Raw genomic sequence first — 16181 nt, 5'->3', positions numbered from 1 at the left:
TATTTGGCAAGCAAGATCAAATCAAATCTGTATTAGAGCTGCCCGCCGGCTATAGATAGACTATAGAGACATTAATTATTTAAAATTTTGTTATTATTTTATATTATATTTGTTCTGGATTCAATGTTTAAGCAAAACTATTATTAAACATTTAGTTTAATAAGAAAAAGTTTAACATCACATAACTCGAAAGTAGAGAAAACATGCAGATGTTGTCAAAATTGTTTAATAAATATTTAGTTTGGCCCACGACTTAGTCCCAGTTTTTAATTCTGACCCTCTGTGAATTTGAATTTGACACCCTTGCTCTAGATGAAGTTGCAAGAAATGGAAAATGTGAGTTTCAGTTTGAGTACTTTCGACTAGTTTATATTTTTAAGGCCAAGAATTATGAAGAATTATGTATTTAGAGTTTCAGTGTATTTTAGATTTCATATTAGTAACAATTGCACTATAAATTCTATCTTAAGTAGTTGAAGAAGTAGTAGTATTTATATTTTTACATACCAGGCTAAGACTGTATACCTGATCTACCAATGAATAGTCTTTATACTTTAATACAGACATGTCAAACTCAGGCCCGGGGTCCAAATTTGGCCCACGAGATCATATCAAATCTGTATAAGAGCTGCCCGCCGGCTACAGAAAGGCTACAGAGACATTATTTATTTAAAATGTTGTCATTATTTTATATTATGCTTGTTCTGGATTCAATGTTTAAGCAAAACTATTATTGTACATTTATTTTAATAAGAAAAAGTTCCCGAAAGAAGAAAACTTATGCAGAAAAAACATGCAGATGTTGTCAAAATTGTTCAATAAATATTTAGTTTGGCCCACGACTTAGTCCCAGTTTTTAATTTTGACCCTCTGTGAATTTGAGTTTGACACCCCTGCTCTAATAGTTTTAACTAGGGTTGTTCCGATACCGATTCTGGCACAGGCAAAAGCTCCAATCCTGCACATTTTTCAGGTATCCGTATCGGCGAGTGCTCAGACCGAATCACTGATGTGTCACCTCTTTGATACCTTCTTTTAGTCTTTGGTATGGACGCTCAACTTCATAGAAATACTGCTACAGGCAACAGCGGCAACAGCTCTAACTCGGACTTTATTTACTTTGCATAATTATAAACGAGCTCTGAGGATTTATTTTTATTTTTTTTTACAGGCCTCACATTTGGTTTTATCCATGCGCTGCGGTAGAAAGTAATGACAGTCAAAATCATTATATATTTGACACTTCATTTGCAAGAGACTTTTAGTTAGTTCTTACTTCTTTAAATTAAGTTACGTTTACTTCTTCACACTATGTGGTATCGGACTAGAGTATCCCCCCAAAAATGGTACGGGAACAAAACTATTTTTAAAGGGACCAGGGTCCAGAATTTTTGACATAGGACCTCAATTTCCTAGTGAGCCAGAGTGTTGGAGACGTGTGGAGACACTTTTTAAAATATTCCATCCAGTCCTTGTATTTGCAGAGGTCGCTGGTGCTAGGCTAGTGCATGTCAATGGCCATAGTTATCCTGCCACTAAAAACAGTCTTACGAATGGCAAGCCAAACTGTTCACATTTACGCATATATTTAACACATTTAACACCTTATTTGATGCGTGTTACAACCTTAAATTCTTATTTGATGCGTTAAATTGTTATTTGACGCGCTGAATTATTCTCATTTAATCGCATCAAATTATTCTACATACAGTGTTGGGGAGTAACAGATTACATGTACTGGAGTTACGTGATCAGAGTACAAATTATGAGTAACTGTATTCAGTTACAGTTACTGTTTAAGTGAGCGGTAATTAGATTACAGTTACTTTGTTGAAATAAATGGATTACACAGAGGTTTTTTTTGTTGTTGTTTTTTTTTTCTGGTAATTCCGCTCATTGCCGGACACTAAATCAGGTCTAAAACCAGGTCTAAACCAGGTCTAAACCCAGGTCCAAACCAGGTCTAAAATCAAGTCTAAACCAGGTCTAAAACCAGGTCTAAACTAGGACTAATTCAGGACTAAAACCAGGTCTAAACCAGGTCCAAACCAGGTCTAAACCAGGTCTAAAACCAGGTCTAAAATCAAATCTAAACAAGGACTAAACCAACACTAAACCATGTCTAAACCAAGACTAAACCAAGACTAAACCAGGACTAAAACCAGGTCTAAACTATGTCTCAAACAGGGTTTAACAGGACTAAACCATGCTGTGCGGACCATGTCTCCTCCTCTTCTATCAATACTATTTTTTTAAGTAAAGACTGGGCTTTTGATTTTCTTTGAGCAGACAAAACATCTTATGTGAAGATATCCTGGTCTTTGCTTCTCTACATAAAGTCAAGTCATCCAAAGTATTCAGATTACGTTACTCACTTTAAGTAATTTAATGGATTACGTTACAAACTACATTTTGGGGTATGTAATCTGTAATCTGTAGGGGAATACATTTTAAAAGTCACCTTCCCAACACTGTCTACATATGATAATGATCTCCTCCCACTCCTGAGTTCATGTGTTTCATATTGTCCTCCTTTGACAATTGTATAGGGTCAATTAAATAATTGTTAATAATTAATTGAGGTGCACGACAACCGTTTTAAATTTGATAGATGACAATTTACACAGTGTAAGTTTATTTTTTAAGAGTAAAGAATGTGCATAGGGACATCGGTGTTGGACGCTTCTGGACTCTTTGTCTTGGTCAGTGATTGGCTGAAAGCACTTTAAATTTATTGACTGGGAAAAACAGGAGATCATTATCATAAGTATAATAATTTGACACGTTGAATAAGAATAATTCAAGTCAAATAAACTTGTAATACGCGTCAAATAAGGTGTTAAAGGCGTTAAATATATGCGTAAATGTGAACAGTTTGGTTTGCCGTACTTACTCACTCCACAAAACACCCGAAAGAAAACTATTATTACGCCAGACTGTCGATGTGAATGTCTTTGTCGATAGAATAATTTTAGAAGTAAAACCAACATTGCATTTGAAGGATTTTTGTCTGAGCAGCAGCAGCAGTGAGTTGTATTTCCTGATAGAAAACCTGGCAGAGGTGGACCGATATCACCTAGCCCCTATCTTACCGGCGAAGCAAAATTCCGCTGCTGCTGAGAAAATAGTCCCTCAACATGCGACGATTCACGCGACGCAAGGTTAATTTTATTTCATGCATTATTCTATCAACGCAAGGCAAATGCTACGGAAGTGCGGTTTACCTTGAAAGCAGTGGTGGCGATGCTGAAGAGCAGAGTGATGAGGAAGAGGAGGATGAAGGCCATGGCTGTGTTCTGCATAGTGTCCTCCTCCTCCGAGACCTGCTTGGGGTTCCACTTGTGATACAGCTCAATCATGTCCAGGATGTAATTAGTATCTAGGAGTAAATCACCATGGAAACATTATCATTAGGCACTCGCGGTCAGAACAGTCATGTGAAGTGTGAATCTGAAGTATTTTGGCTGGTTTCAAGATCCAGTATTGTGCAAAATGGACACTTGTGAGCTTTAGAATGTCGTTACCTCCTCGAAAACAGACCTGGAGTTGTGTTTTTGTGTTTGAGTAATTATTAGACTGTCTGGATCCCCAAAGCTCAAATTAATCAGTTCCACCTCGTGATGTCATGAAGCGGTAGTTTTCAAGCTAACAGCTCACCCTAACCATTTGTTTACCTGAGATGGGCAATTCCAGAGCTGAAATTAGCCATATGATTCTACTGAATGGTTCTTGACCGGAAAAAGTTGGCTTGCCCCCTCCGAGTGAATGGAGAGTCCCTGCCTCAAGTGGAGGAGTTTAAGTATCTCGATTTACCGCACAATCTACATTCCTACCCTCACCTCTGGTCATGAGCTTTGGGTAATGACGTCGTGGATACAAGCGGTCGAAATAAGTTTCCTCCGCAGGGTGGCTGGGCACTCCCTTAGAGATAAGGTGAGGAGCTCGGTCACATGGGAGGAGCTCGGAGTAGAGCCGCTGCTCCCCCACGTCGAGAGGAGGAGCTGAGGTGGTTCGGGCATCTGTTCTGGATGCCTCCTGGGCGCCGAGGACATGCTGGACGGACTATGTCTCTCGGCTGGCCTGGGAACACCTTGGGATCCCCTCAGAGGAGCAGGAGGATCTGTCCGGGGTGAAGGAAGTTTGGAAGTCCTTGCCCCCGCGACCCGGCCCCGGATAAGCGGAAGAAAATGGATGGATGGATGGATTCTAATGAAGGTGTGGAGCACTTCCTGTATCACCACATGACATCACAAGGTGGAACAGAGTGTTTTCTATTTCAGAGAAGAACTGGTCTTAAACATTCAGGGTTTGTGCGTTAAACAAAAAACAACTCCAGTTCTGTTTGCGATGAGAAAACAACACCATAACATTGACCAGAAAATAACGTAACGTGGGCCCTTTAAATGTAAGGATGTGTATCACTTAAAATTCTAAATTAAAACTCTTATTAGTTTAATGTATGTAAATAGTTAGAAGCAACTTAACTAAAAAAAAAAGTCAGAGTTTGAGAATTACCAAAATAACAAAAGAGCAAAATTATACTGACTAAACATTCAAATCTCAAAATGAATCCTAATGACCCTGAGTTGCTGGTATTTGAACTTTTATACTCAAATATAATTAATCTGTGGTATTGTTAGAGAATTCATAATGTCAAATTGGTCGTAGTATTGTCATGTAATATTGCGGTTATTGCGGTATAAGAAAAATTTAAGTGTAGTTGTTTTTATATCCTAGTAGACTTCCATCAGTTTGTGGTTTTATTTTGACAGTCCTAAATTATACGAAATTGACTCTTGTGAGCTTTTATCCATGTTATAATGTTGTTAAATCCTCAAAAACATAGCTGGAGTTGTGTTTGTTTCATTCACATGTTTGCGTAATGATTTATTATTAGGCTGTCTACATCACCAAAGCTCAAAATGCTCTGTTCCACCTTGTGATGTCATGTAGTGGTAGTTTTGAAGTTAACAGCTCCTTTTACCTTTAGTTGAGTAGAGAATGAGAAAAAGTAAGATGGCAGAGGGGAAGGTCGTGCGTGAAACCATCCAAATTATTCTAGTGAAGGTGTATAAAACTTTAAAACACATGACATCACAAGGTGGAACTGAGTGTTTTCAGTTTGTGTGTTAAAAATGTGTGAATGGAACACAGCTCCAGGTGTGTTTGAGATGAGGAAACAACTTAATAACAGATCAGAAAATGACCTTTAAGGAAAACAGCAAAAAACCCCAAAACAAAACAAAACAAAAAAAAACAAACCATAGAATTGGACTATCTTTTTTTTTTTCTTTTACTTTGGTAAATTCAAATGTGTTTTTTTTCCCTTTTAATTTGGTAAATTCAAATGTGTTTTTAAATGTGCATTATTATTATTTTGTCGTACAATTTATAGGACGTTGTTACTTCACTGTAAACCTGAACATTCAAAGTAATTAAATAGATTAAGTCGTGTACACTCTAATTTAAAAAAAATAAATAAATCCTACTAACTTAATTATGTCAAGTTGCTGTAACATATTCTTCTTTTTGAGTAATTTTAACTTTTTTTTTTTTTTTAATTAAAGGGAACATTATAACAGATCAGAAAATAGCCTTTTAGGAAAACAGCAAAAAAAAAAAAAAAAAAAACGTCATAGAGTTAGAATTGGACAGGAAACGTGCATAGAGCCCATTGTTATTTAACGTTATTTCATATACTATAGTTTTTTCTTTTAGTTTGGTATATTCAAATGTGTTTTTAAATGTACAATATTGTTATTATTTTGTCATAGAATTTATAGGACATTGTTACTTGAAATTTCTTATGATGATGATGATTATGATGATTATTTTTAGCCCCTGACTGGTACAGTGCAAGATCCAGTAGAGCAAACAACAACAGACAACAAAGACTATGAGACTCACAGTGACACAGAGAGACAAAATGGAATTTTATGGTCTTTTTAGTCAATCAGTTAAGTGAATAATCCTTAAAGGCGCACTGTGTAACTTTTTTGCTTTTCTCCGCGGAAATGTTTTTGCTTGTCTGGAATGTTTCAGAGTATGGTATTAAACCTTTCTATCTTCATGGAGACCAGACCAGACCAAGTTACAGGTCAGAATGTTGTTTTTCTAGGTATTTTTGAGCTGTAAAACCACCTGTAATCGAATAAAGATAAGGCAGAGCTGTTCAGAGTCACACTGTGGAACATTCCAGGCAGAGCAAATAGTAACTCCCCACCTGAAAAGTGACACAAAGCACCTTTAAATGTAAGTAAAGTACCTATAATTCATCCACAAATACAACCATACATAGAACAAGACATAACTGACAACATTACCAAAAGGGACATACAACGACAACATAGAGTATTTGCTGATGATTTTTATTGTTTTGAATGAAAAGTATGCAGGACAAAACATAACAGAGAGACGCAGACGCAGATCTACTAGGCCTTGCACATGTCGGGGAACTTCATGTTGAGGTTAACCATGGTCGTTTGCTGAGAGAAATTCTGCGTGATAGACCTGACGATGTTTTTGTTCATTTCAATGGCCTCATGGTAAACCAGGCAGCTGTACACATTCTCTGACTCCTCCCACTCCTTCAGAGGTACAGTCAGGTGGCTGTAGGTGTAGTAAGCGCCATTGGTTTTCATGCTGTTAGTTGTATTGAATTCGTGCCTGGACACTTCATCGTTAATTAGCCACGTGACAAAGATCTCCTTGGGGAGGAAGTCTTTTACATAGCAAGTCAGGGTCACCTTGTTATCTTTAGTTTGTTTTAAAGGTGCCAGCATGAATACAGAGGGGGACTTCGGAAGAATGTGGTCTGTGGAGGTGAAAGGCAGTTACTCAAAATGATTGAGAAAGTGTGGCTGAAACTTAGCTATTACACCATTTTATTATTAAGTTATTATTTTGACAAATAAAAACACATGCCAATTAAAAAAAAAAAAAAAGTATAAAATTACTATTACTTATAAATCAATATACGATACTGAGTTGTAGTGTTTGTGTGTGTAAGAGTGTGATCTGTTTTATAGTGCAAACTCACCATTCTTTCTCTCATAGATTTTTATGAGTGGGTCACTGAGCAGGTCCTCATGCTCCAGTACACACTCGCGCGTGATGCCTTCGTTCCACTCCTTGTACATGATATCCAGATCCAGGATATAGCGCTGTCCGTGCCTCTTTGCCCCTGGGTCAGAGTTGTTCATCAGTACATTCCCCTTGTCATCCAACCAGGACACACTGCTGACTTTACTGATGTCCTCTACAGTCACTTCACATCGGATCTTTCCTTGTCCGTAATACAGCATGTCTTCCACAGTGGGCGAGATGATTTCCATATGACCTTTAAATCCACCTCCAGCCTCTAAAACACAGAGAAGAAGTCATGTAAAGAGAAATTAGTTCACTTTAATGTCAAAACCAATGCTCTCAATTTTAACTGAACAATAGCCCAACTGTAAAATATTTGGGAAAAAAAGGGCTGGATTCTTTAGGGATCCAACTTTAATTTGATTTAATGTTTTATTTAATATCGTATTTTGTTCTAGTCATGATTGACAAATGACAGTAATAACAACAACAAAAAGTTGGATTCTCATTGGAAATTATCTTTTACAAATCCAGGAAACTTCCCACCTATATGGCAAATTACTTAAGATAATGTGCAGGAAGAATTTACACCAAAAAAGCAATTGGATTCAATTACTTACTTAAGATTATTTTTAAAATTATGATTATTTTTTAAATATCTGTACTGGTTTTGAATTTGATAATGCAGTGAAAATGTGAAAAATCTTGAACCTAAACAAATACAGTATCAAGATGACATTTTGAATTCAAGATTTTTTTTTAACCACAAATGTTTACTCACCGCATTTTTGTGAAGACTTGTATTTTTGGGTCTCGTTGACTGTCTGCAATTGTGCCCCTTTCCCCAAGTTAAATTTGCACATGAATTCGTTATCGCTGTGCAGGTCGTACGTTGGTACAGTCAGGAAACTTGCAGCTGAATACACATTGCCCTTGTCGGTCTTCGTGGACTTGGGCGGCATGGTGCTCACCTGGTTTGAGTCGGACACTTCTTTATTGTCTTTCAGCCATTTAAACTCAAAATTTTTGGGCAAAAAATCGTTTGCCAGACAGGAAAACGTAACTTTCTCATTTGCCTCAGAGGTCATCATTGTAAGATTCGGCAATCGATAAATCACATCTGGAAAATAAACAGAAAAAAACAGACACACATATATAATTGCAAAAGCAGGAAATGTATATATATATATATATATATATATATATATATATATATATATATATATATATATATATATATATGCAGAAGTGAATTCAATGTATAAGGTACACTAAACATTTATCCTGTCGAAGTAGCAATAGGCTTACAAGTAACACAATTAATTCACTATTCTGCATATACATGGAGAGCACAAGCAGACAACTCGACCACTTGAACAATTCACTACGGAGCGAATTTAGACTGAAGACAAACAAATGAAAAGACATACACATGAACACATACATATTTGGTGCAAGCAAAGCGTTTTTAGTATAGGACCAAGTATAAGCTATATTATAATCACAAGTGCATGACTCCTCCACTCCACCCGTCTTTAATATCACAAATATTTTACTTATAACAAGAAGACTTTTACAAAACTCAAATTATAATTAGCATTATTCGAAATTTTTTAAAAGAAAAATTGCAGGAAACACAAAGTGATAAGTGTACAGGTGATTTTGAAATACATCTTTATAATACACATCTATGTCTGTATCCATACATAAGCATCAAATTGTGTGTTTTTTTCTTTTTTCTTTTTTGCAATTAGATTAGCTTTTTTTTTTTAAACATAATATAAAACTGCTACATTAATCTCACATGCGTTTCAGAATGTGTTTTAGAGGTCAAGATATTTAGAAATTGAATAATTCTGACCATTTCAAATATTCTTACAGCCAACTTACAAATTTAATTCTAACAACATTCTAACTATATATATATATATATATATATATATATATATATATATATATATATATATATATATATATATACAACACACACACATATATATACTTTATTTATATATATACTTTACATATATATTAGCAATCGTTACAATTACAGTCCAATTGTTTCCATTCAATAAATATGTAAGATTATTTTGCAAACATTGTCAGATACTGAATATGTTAAAATATTATTACTGTATTATGAGTAAAAAAAACAAACTTACTTGGCTTGGCAAAATCCACTTCTTTAGTTCCAGCCGCGTGGTCCACTTTGCATTTGTAAAAGGCCTGCCGCTGTTCCCACTCGTCTCTTTTAATCCGGATCTGGCTGACTCCGGAGTAGAGATTGTCTTTGAGTACAGATGGATACTGGATGGAGTCGGCGACGGCGGTACCATTTCGAGTCCACGAGAAGCTCACAGATGATGGGGAAAAGCCAGAGGCCAGGCAAGCCAGTGTCACCATGTCCCCGGACCCAGAGCTGCATGGTATGACCGGGAAGACCGTGGGGGCCGTTGGGGTCGCTGGAAAAATAGGAGAAAGGAATAAATAAGTTGCTGGCAATACGTCAGTGAAGAGTCTCGTTCAGGACGCTGTAAAAAAAGATGGTGAATCATCATAAATGGTTGAACAAATGCAACAATCGAACAAAGGAACACAACAAAACAAAATATTACAACATCATTTCACATTTGAGATTCGAATGTTGTTTGCTAAATTTCATACGCGCCTTTTACATTTTTCTTTTTTGCAATGGAACAACAAAAAAATTGAACAAAACAAGAACGAAAAAAAAGATATTACAATGATTAAATTAGAAATAATTAAAAATTAGTTTCATTGAGGTTTCTAAAATTTCTTACATGTATTGGTACAATTTTTTTTTTTTATATACATAACCAACATTCCAAATACTTTGAGAAATATTTTACACCACCAATTTAATGCAAAACTCCAATCTACGCAAAAACACTTTTTTCCGACAAGTATTGCGTTTTAAATTTTTACAAAATTTGTTTTCTTACATTTGATAACACATTTTAGCGAGAAAGCTTGGACAGTACACATACATTCTTACAGGCATCCACATTTTCAACTGCAATGAATGACCCGGTTCACTCAATTTACACTTACAAAATTGACTTTTTTTCCAAAATGAATACGTATCAACTGCATAGATATCAATAAATAAAAAGAATTACCTGATGTGACGGTTACCATGGTTCCTTTTCCCCAATAGTCAAAGTACCAGTTGTACACAGTAAACAAAGTCAGTGGTCGCCTCTCACAAAAACGATTTCGCTCATACCGTACCATGACTTATTAAGTACATACAATTTAAAACTTCTTTTAGTTTTAAAATACGTTATCACGACTTACCAGAAGTGACGGTGACCATGGTTCCTTTTCCCCAGTAGTCAAAAGCGTAGTCACAGTGCATAATTCAGCCATTCTCAACATACAAAAACCTGTCTAGTTTTCAATTTGTCAAACCGTAACACTGGAGAATTAGAGATTATTTATAATTGTTGATGTTAAACAGGCAACCATGCATTTTTGCCGATTTCATACGCTTTGGAACTGTTAACTGCATTGTCGATACATACTTACCATTAACAACTACTACAATAAAAACTACATTCACCAAATTTTGTCTAAAACGAATTTTGTTGTTTTGTTAAGAATATAAACAAAATGATTTAACATTTTTACCTGATGTGACGGTCACTGTGGTTCCTTTCCCCCAGTAGTCAAAACGGTAGTCACAGTGCATAATTCAAACGTTCTCAATGTACAAAAACCTGTCTATTTTTCAAATCAATTCATCAAATCGTGACATTAGAGAATTAGAGATTATTTGTAAATGTTGATGTCCACAGGCAACCATGCATTTTTGCCTATTTCATACGCTTTAGAATCGTTAACTAGATTGTCGATACATACTTACCATTAACAACTACTACAATAAAAACTACATTCACCAAATTTTGTCTAAAACGAATTTTGTTGTTTTGTTAAGAATATAAACAAAATGATTTAACATTTTTACCTGATGTGACGGTCACTGTGGTTCCTTTCCCCCAGTAGTCAAAAGCGTTGTCACATTGCTCAATTCTAATGTTCACTTCATACAAAAACTCCCTTTTTATACATCTGAATTTACATTGTCATTGAACAATATGAACATTTCTGATCACACACAATTGCAATTTTTTGGGGGGTCAGAAGATCTAAACTTTTAAACCAGACAATACCTTTTACACAGATGACCACGAGTAAAGCCACCATGCATACTTTAAAAACAACTCAGCAATAAACAGTCCAAAACATGCAGAAATTAGTATTTTACAAATTAAACAGTACCATACATTTTGAAGACATTTTCTTTACCTGAAGTGACGGTCACTGTGGTTCCTTTCCCCCAGTAGTCAAAGTAGTCGTCACAGTGCATTATTTCAATGGTACGTCAACTCAAAAACTATAGTTACCAGCTAAATTTTTTAAAATCAGGTTGTGTGTCGGCTGTGTTATATGTTACCTCTGTTAGACCATTAATATGTTGATTTTTTGAATGAAATTTAAGAATATTTAACAGAAAAAAACATAAATAAATACAGTTTTAAAGTTGACATTGTGACTTACCAGAAGTTACCGTGACCTGGGTCCCTTTCCCCCAGTAGTCGAAGTAAGCGTTCACAGTGTATTACTTTAATGGTGGGTCAATTCAAAAACTCAAATGAAGTCTACATAAAAATGTTGACTCGCTTGACCTCCGATACATGGTTTAGGAGGGACATTTAATTGAAAAATACAAGGAAATAACAACTGATAACAAAAGATCTTGGACTTACCAGAAGTTACGGTAACTTGGGTCCCTTTCCCCCAGTAGTCGAAGTACTCGTACACAGTATAATATTTTAAAGGTACGCCAATTCAAATACTCAAATCACATCTACTTAAAAATGCTGAGCCTTTTGACCTCCAAAACGTGGTTTAGGAGGAAAATTGTATTGAAAAACACAAGGAAATAACAACTGATAACAAAAGATCTTGGACTTACCAGAAGTTACGGTGACTTGGGTCCCTTTTCCCCAGTAGTCAAAGTAGTCACAGTGTAACTTTTGGATGGGACGGCAATTCAAAAACTCTGAACGCTTATACCGAATTAAAATGTTGTGTCGTTTGACCTCTAGTACACGGTTCAGGACGGACATTTAAGTACATTTAATTGAACGTACTTAAATGTACACGGAAACACACTTCAAATAATTAACAAAACATCTACGACTTACCAGAAATCAACGTAACCTAGGAAGGACGAAATTTTAAGCATATTTTCAAAAACTACACGACAAAAGATAAGACTTACCAGAGGTTACCGTGACCTGGGTCCCTTTTCCCCAGTAGTCGAAGTAGTTGTAGTCACAGTGAACTGTTTCAGCAGTACACCAATTCAAAAACTCACGACTTAATTACCTCTTACCGGCTTACGACAGAGTGTTCCTTTCTGATGATTGTTTCGAACACATAAAAAAAGAAAAGCAAACTGACTCGAAACAGATTAAAACAATTGACGACTTACCAGAAGTTACCGTGACCTGGGTCCCTTTTCCCCAGTAGTCGAAGTAGCCGTAGTCACAATGAACTGTTTCAGTGGTACACCAATTCAAAAACTCACGACTGAATTACCTCTTACCGGCTTACGACAGAGTGTTCGTTTTGGATGATTCTTTCGAACACATAAAAAAAGAAAAGCAAACAATTCACAACTTACCAGAGGTTACTGTGACTTGGGTCCCTTTCCCCCAGTAGTCGAAGTAGTAGCCGTAGTCACAATGAACTGTTTGAGCGGTACACCAATTCAAAAACTCACGCCTCTAATACCTCTTAACGGCTTACGACAGAGTGTTCCTTTTGGATGATTGTTTCGAACACAAAAAAGAAAAGCACACTGAAACGAAATAGATTAAAACAATTCACGACTTACCAGAAGTTACCGTGACCTGGGTCCCTTTCCCCCAGTAGTCGAAGTAGCCGTCACAGTGCTACAACACAACTTGCATCTTGTACAAAAATACTGGTCCAATATGTATTATTTTTGACAAATTCCCTTGAGATTCGAATTTCCTCTTCCCAACTTTTGTAGAACTTCCTCTTTCTCCAACGTTTCCTTTTGTTGTTTTTTTCCCCTCAGTGTAGCCACGTTTAGACAATTTAATAATAAGCATTAAGAAACGTATGTTCAAATGAAAAAGTTAATGTGCCAAATCTCTTAAAACAACCAAGAAGGCATCTAGAGCTTTGGAGTTAGTTTACTTTAAAATGACCAGATGCAAAACTTGTATAATATCACTCTATTGTTAATTTATTCTATTATGGAAGATTTTAAAGGGACAGTCTGGAATTTTGGACATAGGACCTCATTTCCTAGTGAGCCAGAGTGTTGGAGACATGTGGAGACACTTTTTAAAATATTCCATCCAGTCCTTGTATTTGCAGAAGTCACTGGTGCTAGGCTAGTGCATGTCAATGGCCATAGTTATCCTGCCACTAAAAACAGTCTTACCCACTCCACAAAACACCCGAAGCAAATCTGTTATTACGCCGGACTGTCGATGTGAACGTCTATGGGAAGTGTTTACTCTGTCTGCTTTATTTTTAAGTGTTCAGAGAAAAGGTCTTTGGATTTATACAGTTCAGAGCAAACGTTCTTCAAACAGTATTAAATAATCAAAAGCTCAAAAACTGCATATGGCCACCAGTGGCGTATAATTCACTTATCTGGCATGAACCAATTGTGAGTGGTTTCAACTTCTCGCTTCTGTCAGTCTGCCTCAGGGCAGCTGTGGCTACAGTAGTAGCTTACCACCCCAGAGTGTGGAGTGAACAAATAATGTATGTATGTAATGAGTATCTATAAAAGCACTATATAAAATGTATGTACGTGCCACACTTGCAGTCAGTGTAAATGCAACATGATTGGTTGATCCTCAAAAACTACACGGACAAGTGATTAAAAGTAATAGGTCAGAACAGCTAAGGGTTGGCACAGAAATGTGACTGTTTATTGTCTGGGTCCTGATTAGCTCCACAGACGTTTGCTTTTCAAGCTGCGATCTCAGAGTCACATTAGTTTTTCATTCTTTTACGCTCCGGATGAAGATGAGAGAGGCTGTGTGATGACCACTTTTATTTTTGCTAAGCTAAACAATCATCTCGGTGAATGCATGTAAATATAATTTAATGTAAATATGGTACAAGATTTAGATGCTAACTGGGAAATGTTTATATGCTATTTTAAGTTGATTCCAAGCGTGAACCTGAGGGGCCGTGACGGTGTCTGTCCCATGTTCATGCTAACACATCGTCTTGGTGAGTCTGCACGTGTTTAGTATCAAATATGGTGAAAAACATGCTAGCGCGATGCTAACTCTAATCGCGAGTTTTAAACTACTACTTGAAATCAATGTAAAACCAATTTGTACTTGTTTTTATTGTAGTCTGAAGCGAGGTTTAAATTGACAACAAAAGTCACTGCACTTTTATTTCATTTTGCCCTGTTTTATGGTGAAATGTAACACTAATTTGGTGTTTTATGTAAAAGAATATAAATTAATGTTAAACCAGCAAGGGTTTACAGATTCATTGGAAGTATAAGGATACTATTATCTGTTTGTTAATGCAAATAGTTCATTGTATTTCAAGTAATGATTTGCAAAATCTTAAATAATGTTTAAAAGGTAATAATTTAGTTGGATAAAAATATTAATAAAAGATTTTATTTTTAATAAGTTAAAAAGATTTAAAAGAGCAATTCATTTTATTGTTATTACATGGGTTAAAAGCAAATTCATGTGCGGCAATGACAGATTTGAGTTAAAAGAAAACATGCATGTATGTTCTGATATTACTATGGAGTTACATTATTTGATATTTTGAGTTAAAAAACTAAGCTATAGGTACTTGATTGCAAGGATAATTTAATGGAAATGGATTTCAACTAGCTGTATACTATAATGCTGTTATTGTTGTACAGGCTAGGTTTTTTTGTGTGTGTGTGATGATTAAGAAGACAAGACTGGATCTGGATTCTTCTTCGGAGGAACGGCGAGCCTGTCCCAGAACCCAGAACTGTGAACCCAGACTGTGAACCCAGAACTGAGAACAACCTTCTTCTCTGCTCTTAGCAAACTCATCACATGGTAACCACTCAAACTACCACAGCGAGGATCCTGCTTGAACATTGACTTTGACTATACTGACTAAATATACTGAGCTCAGTAGGACTAAGGGTTGAATTATTGTGCACAAACTGAATGTACACATAGATTTCCAGCTGTTAACTTGTAACAAATTTTCTGTATTTTATTTTATTAAAATTTTCTATCCAATACAAACCAAGCTTGCTCAATTTGTCTCCAGCCATCTGATTTACCCTCATGCTGTTATTATTCCTATTGTAGTCCTTGAGAACCTAGTGCCTGTTCCAAACTACTAGATTACTTTACTATACTTTTCTTGGGTCAGGGGTTACATTTGTCTTTGCTCTGTACGCCTGTATGATCTGTGATGTGCCTCATTTACACTGGAGCAGCATTTGTGTTGTTCCAATGTGTAGGTATATAAAACTGTAGCCTATAAATGTCACCAATTTATTTCTTCTCATGGGGTTAATAATAATTTTATTATTTTTTTTTCATCCTCCTAAACCGTAAAAGCTAGAGTCAAGCAACTTTGTCACATTGTGCCCCATCAAACAAATTAGCGATTTGGTTATCTGACTGACGTACATATGAGTCTTTTAAGGACCAAACCTAGATGCAACTCAGAATTCCAGCTTTGCAATGCAGAACAACCCTCATCCAACCGTTCTACAAAAAAGGGGCACTGTCTTGTTCAAATCTGTCCGTCTTTGCTCATATCTCTGTTCTTGTCTTGCTTTCAGTACAGCAGTTTAGTGAGTCATGATATTGGAAGAGTTTTACTACATGTCTGCAGTTGTTGGAAAAATAAGGAAGCACCTGCCTAGACAGCATCCTGCCTTGAAAATGAAGCATGACATAATTAGATGAAAGCTGGTGATACTTTCCAACAGTTGGACACAAAATATTGCATTGGTCAAGCCATTAACCAAATCTTGCTCTTCCTAGTTAACA

General features: G+C 36.1%; 1 protein-coding gene across 36 annotated transcripts in view; it reads right to left on the bottom strand.

Moving 5' to 3' along the window:
- Nucleotides 1-16181, bottom strand: part of ighd (immunoglobulin heavy constant delta) — a 96331-nt gene that overhangs the window by 18928 nt on the left and 61222 nt on the right. For 5 of the 36 annotated variants that reach the window (XM_055152275.1, XM_055152289.1, XM_055152311.1 and 2 more), the window contains 2 exons: nucleotides 12395-12447; nucleotides 9249-9548 (listed from right to left, as the gene is read on the bottom strand). In XM_055152275.1, coding sequence (XP_055008250.1) covers nucleotides 9249-9548; nucleotides 12395-12447 — 353 coding nt within the window. The other 31 variants (XM_055152284.1, XM_055152290.1, XM_055152292.1 and 28 more) reach the window with 18 other exon arrangements.

Source organism: Boleophthalmus pectinirostris, unplaced genomic scaffold (genome assembly GCF_026225935.1).
Source record: "Boleophthalmus pectinirostris isolate CB_2022bp ecotype Guang Dong unplaced genomic scaffold, ASM2622593v1 HiC_scaffold_17, whole genome shotgun sequence".
In the NCBI taxonomy this organism is placed as follows: domain Eukaryota; kingdom Metazoa; phylum Chordata; class Actinopteri; order Gobiiformes; family Gobiidae; genus Boleophthalmus; species Boleophthalmus pectinirostris.
Note: the sequence above shows the minus strand (reverse complement) of the source record. Positions and strands in the feature narration are given on the sequence as shown.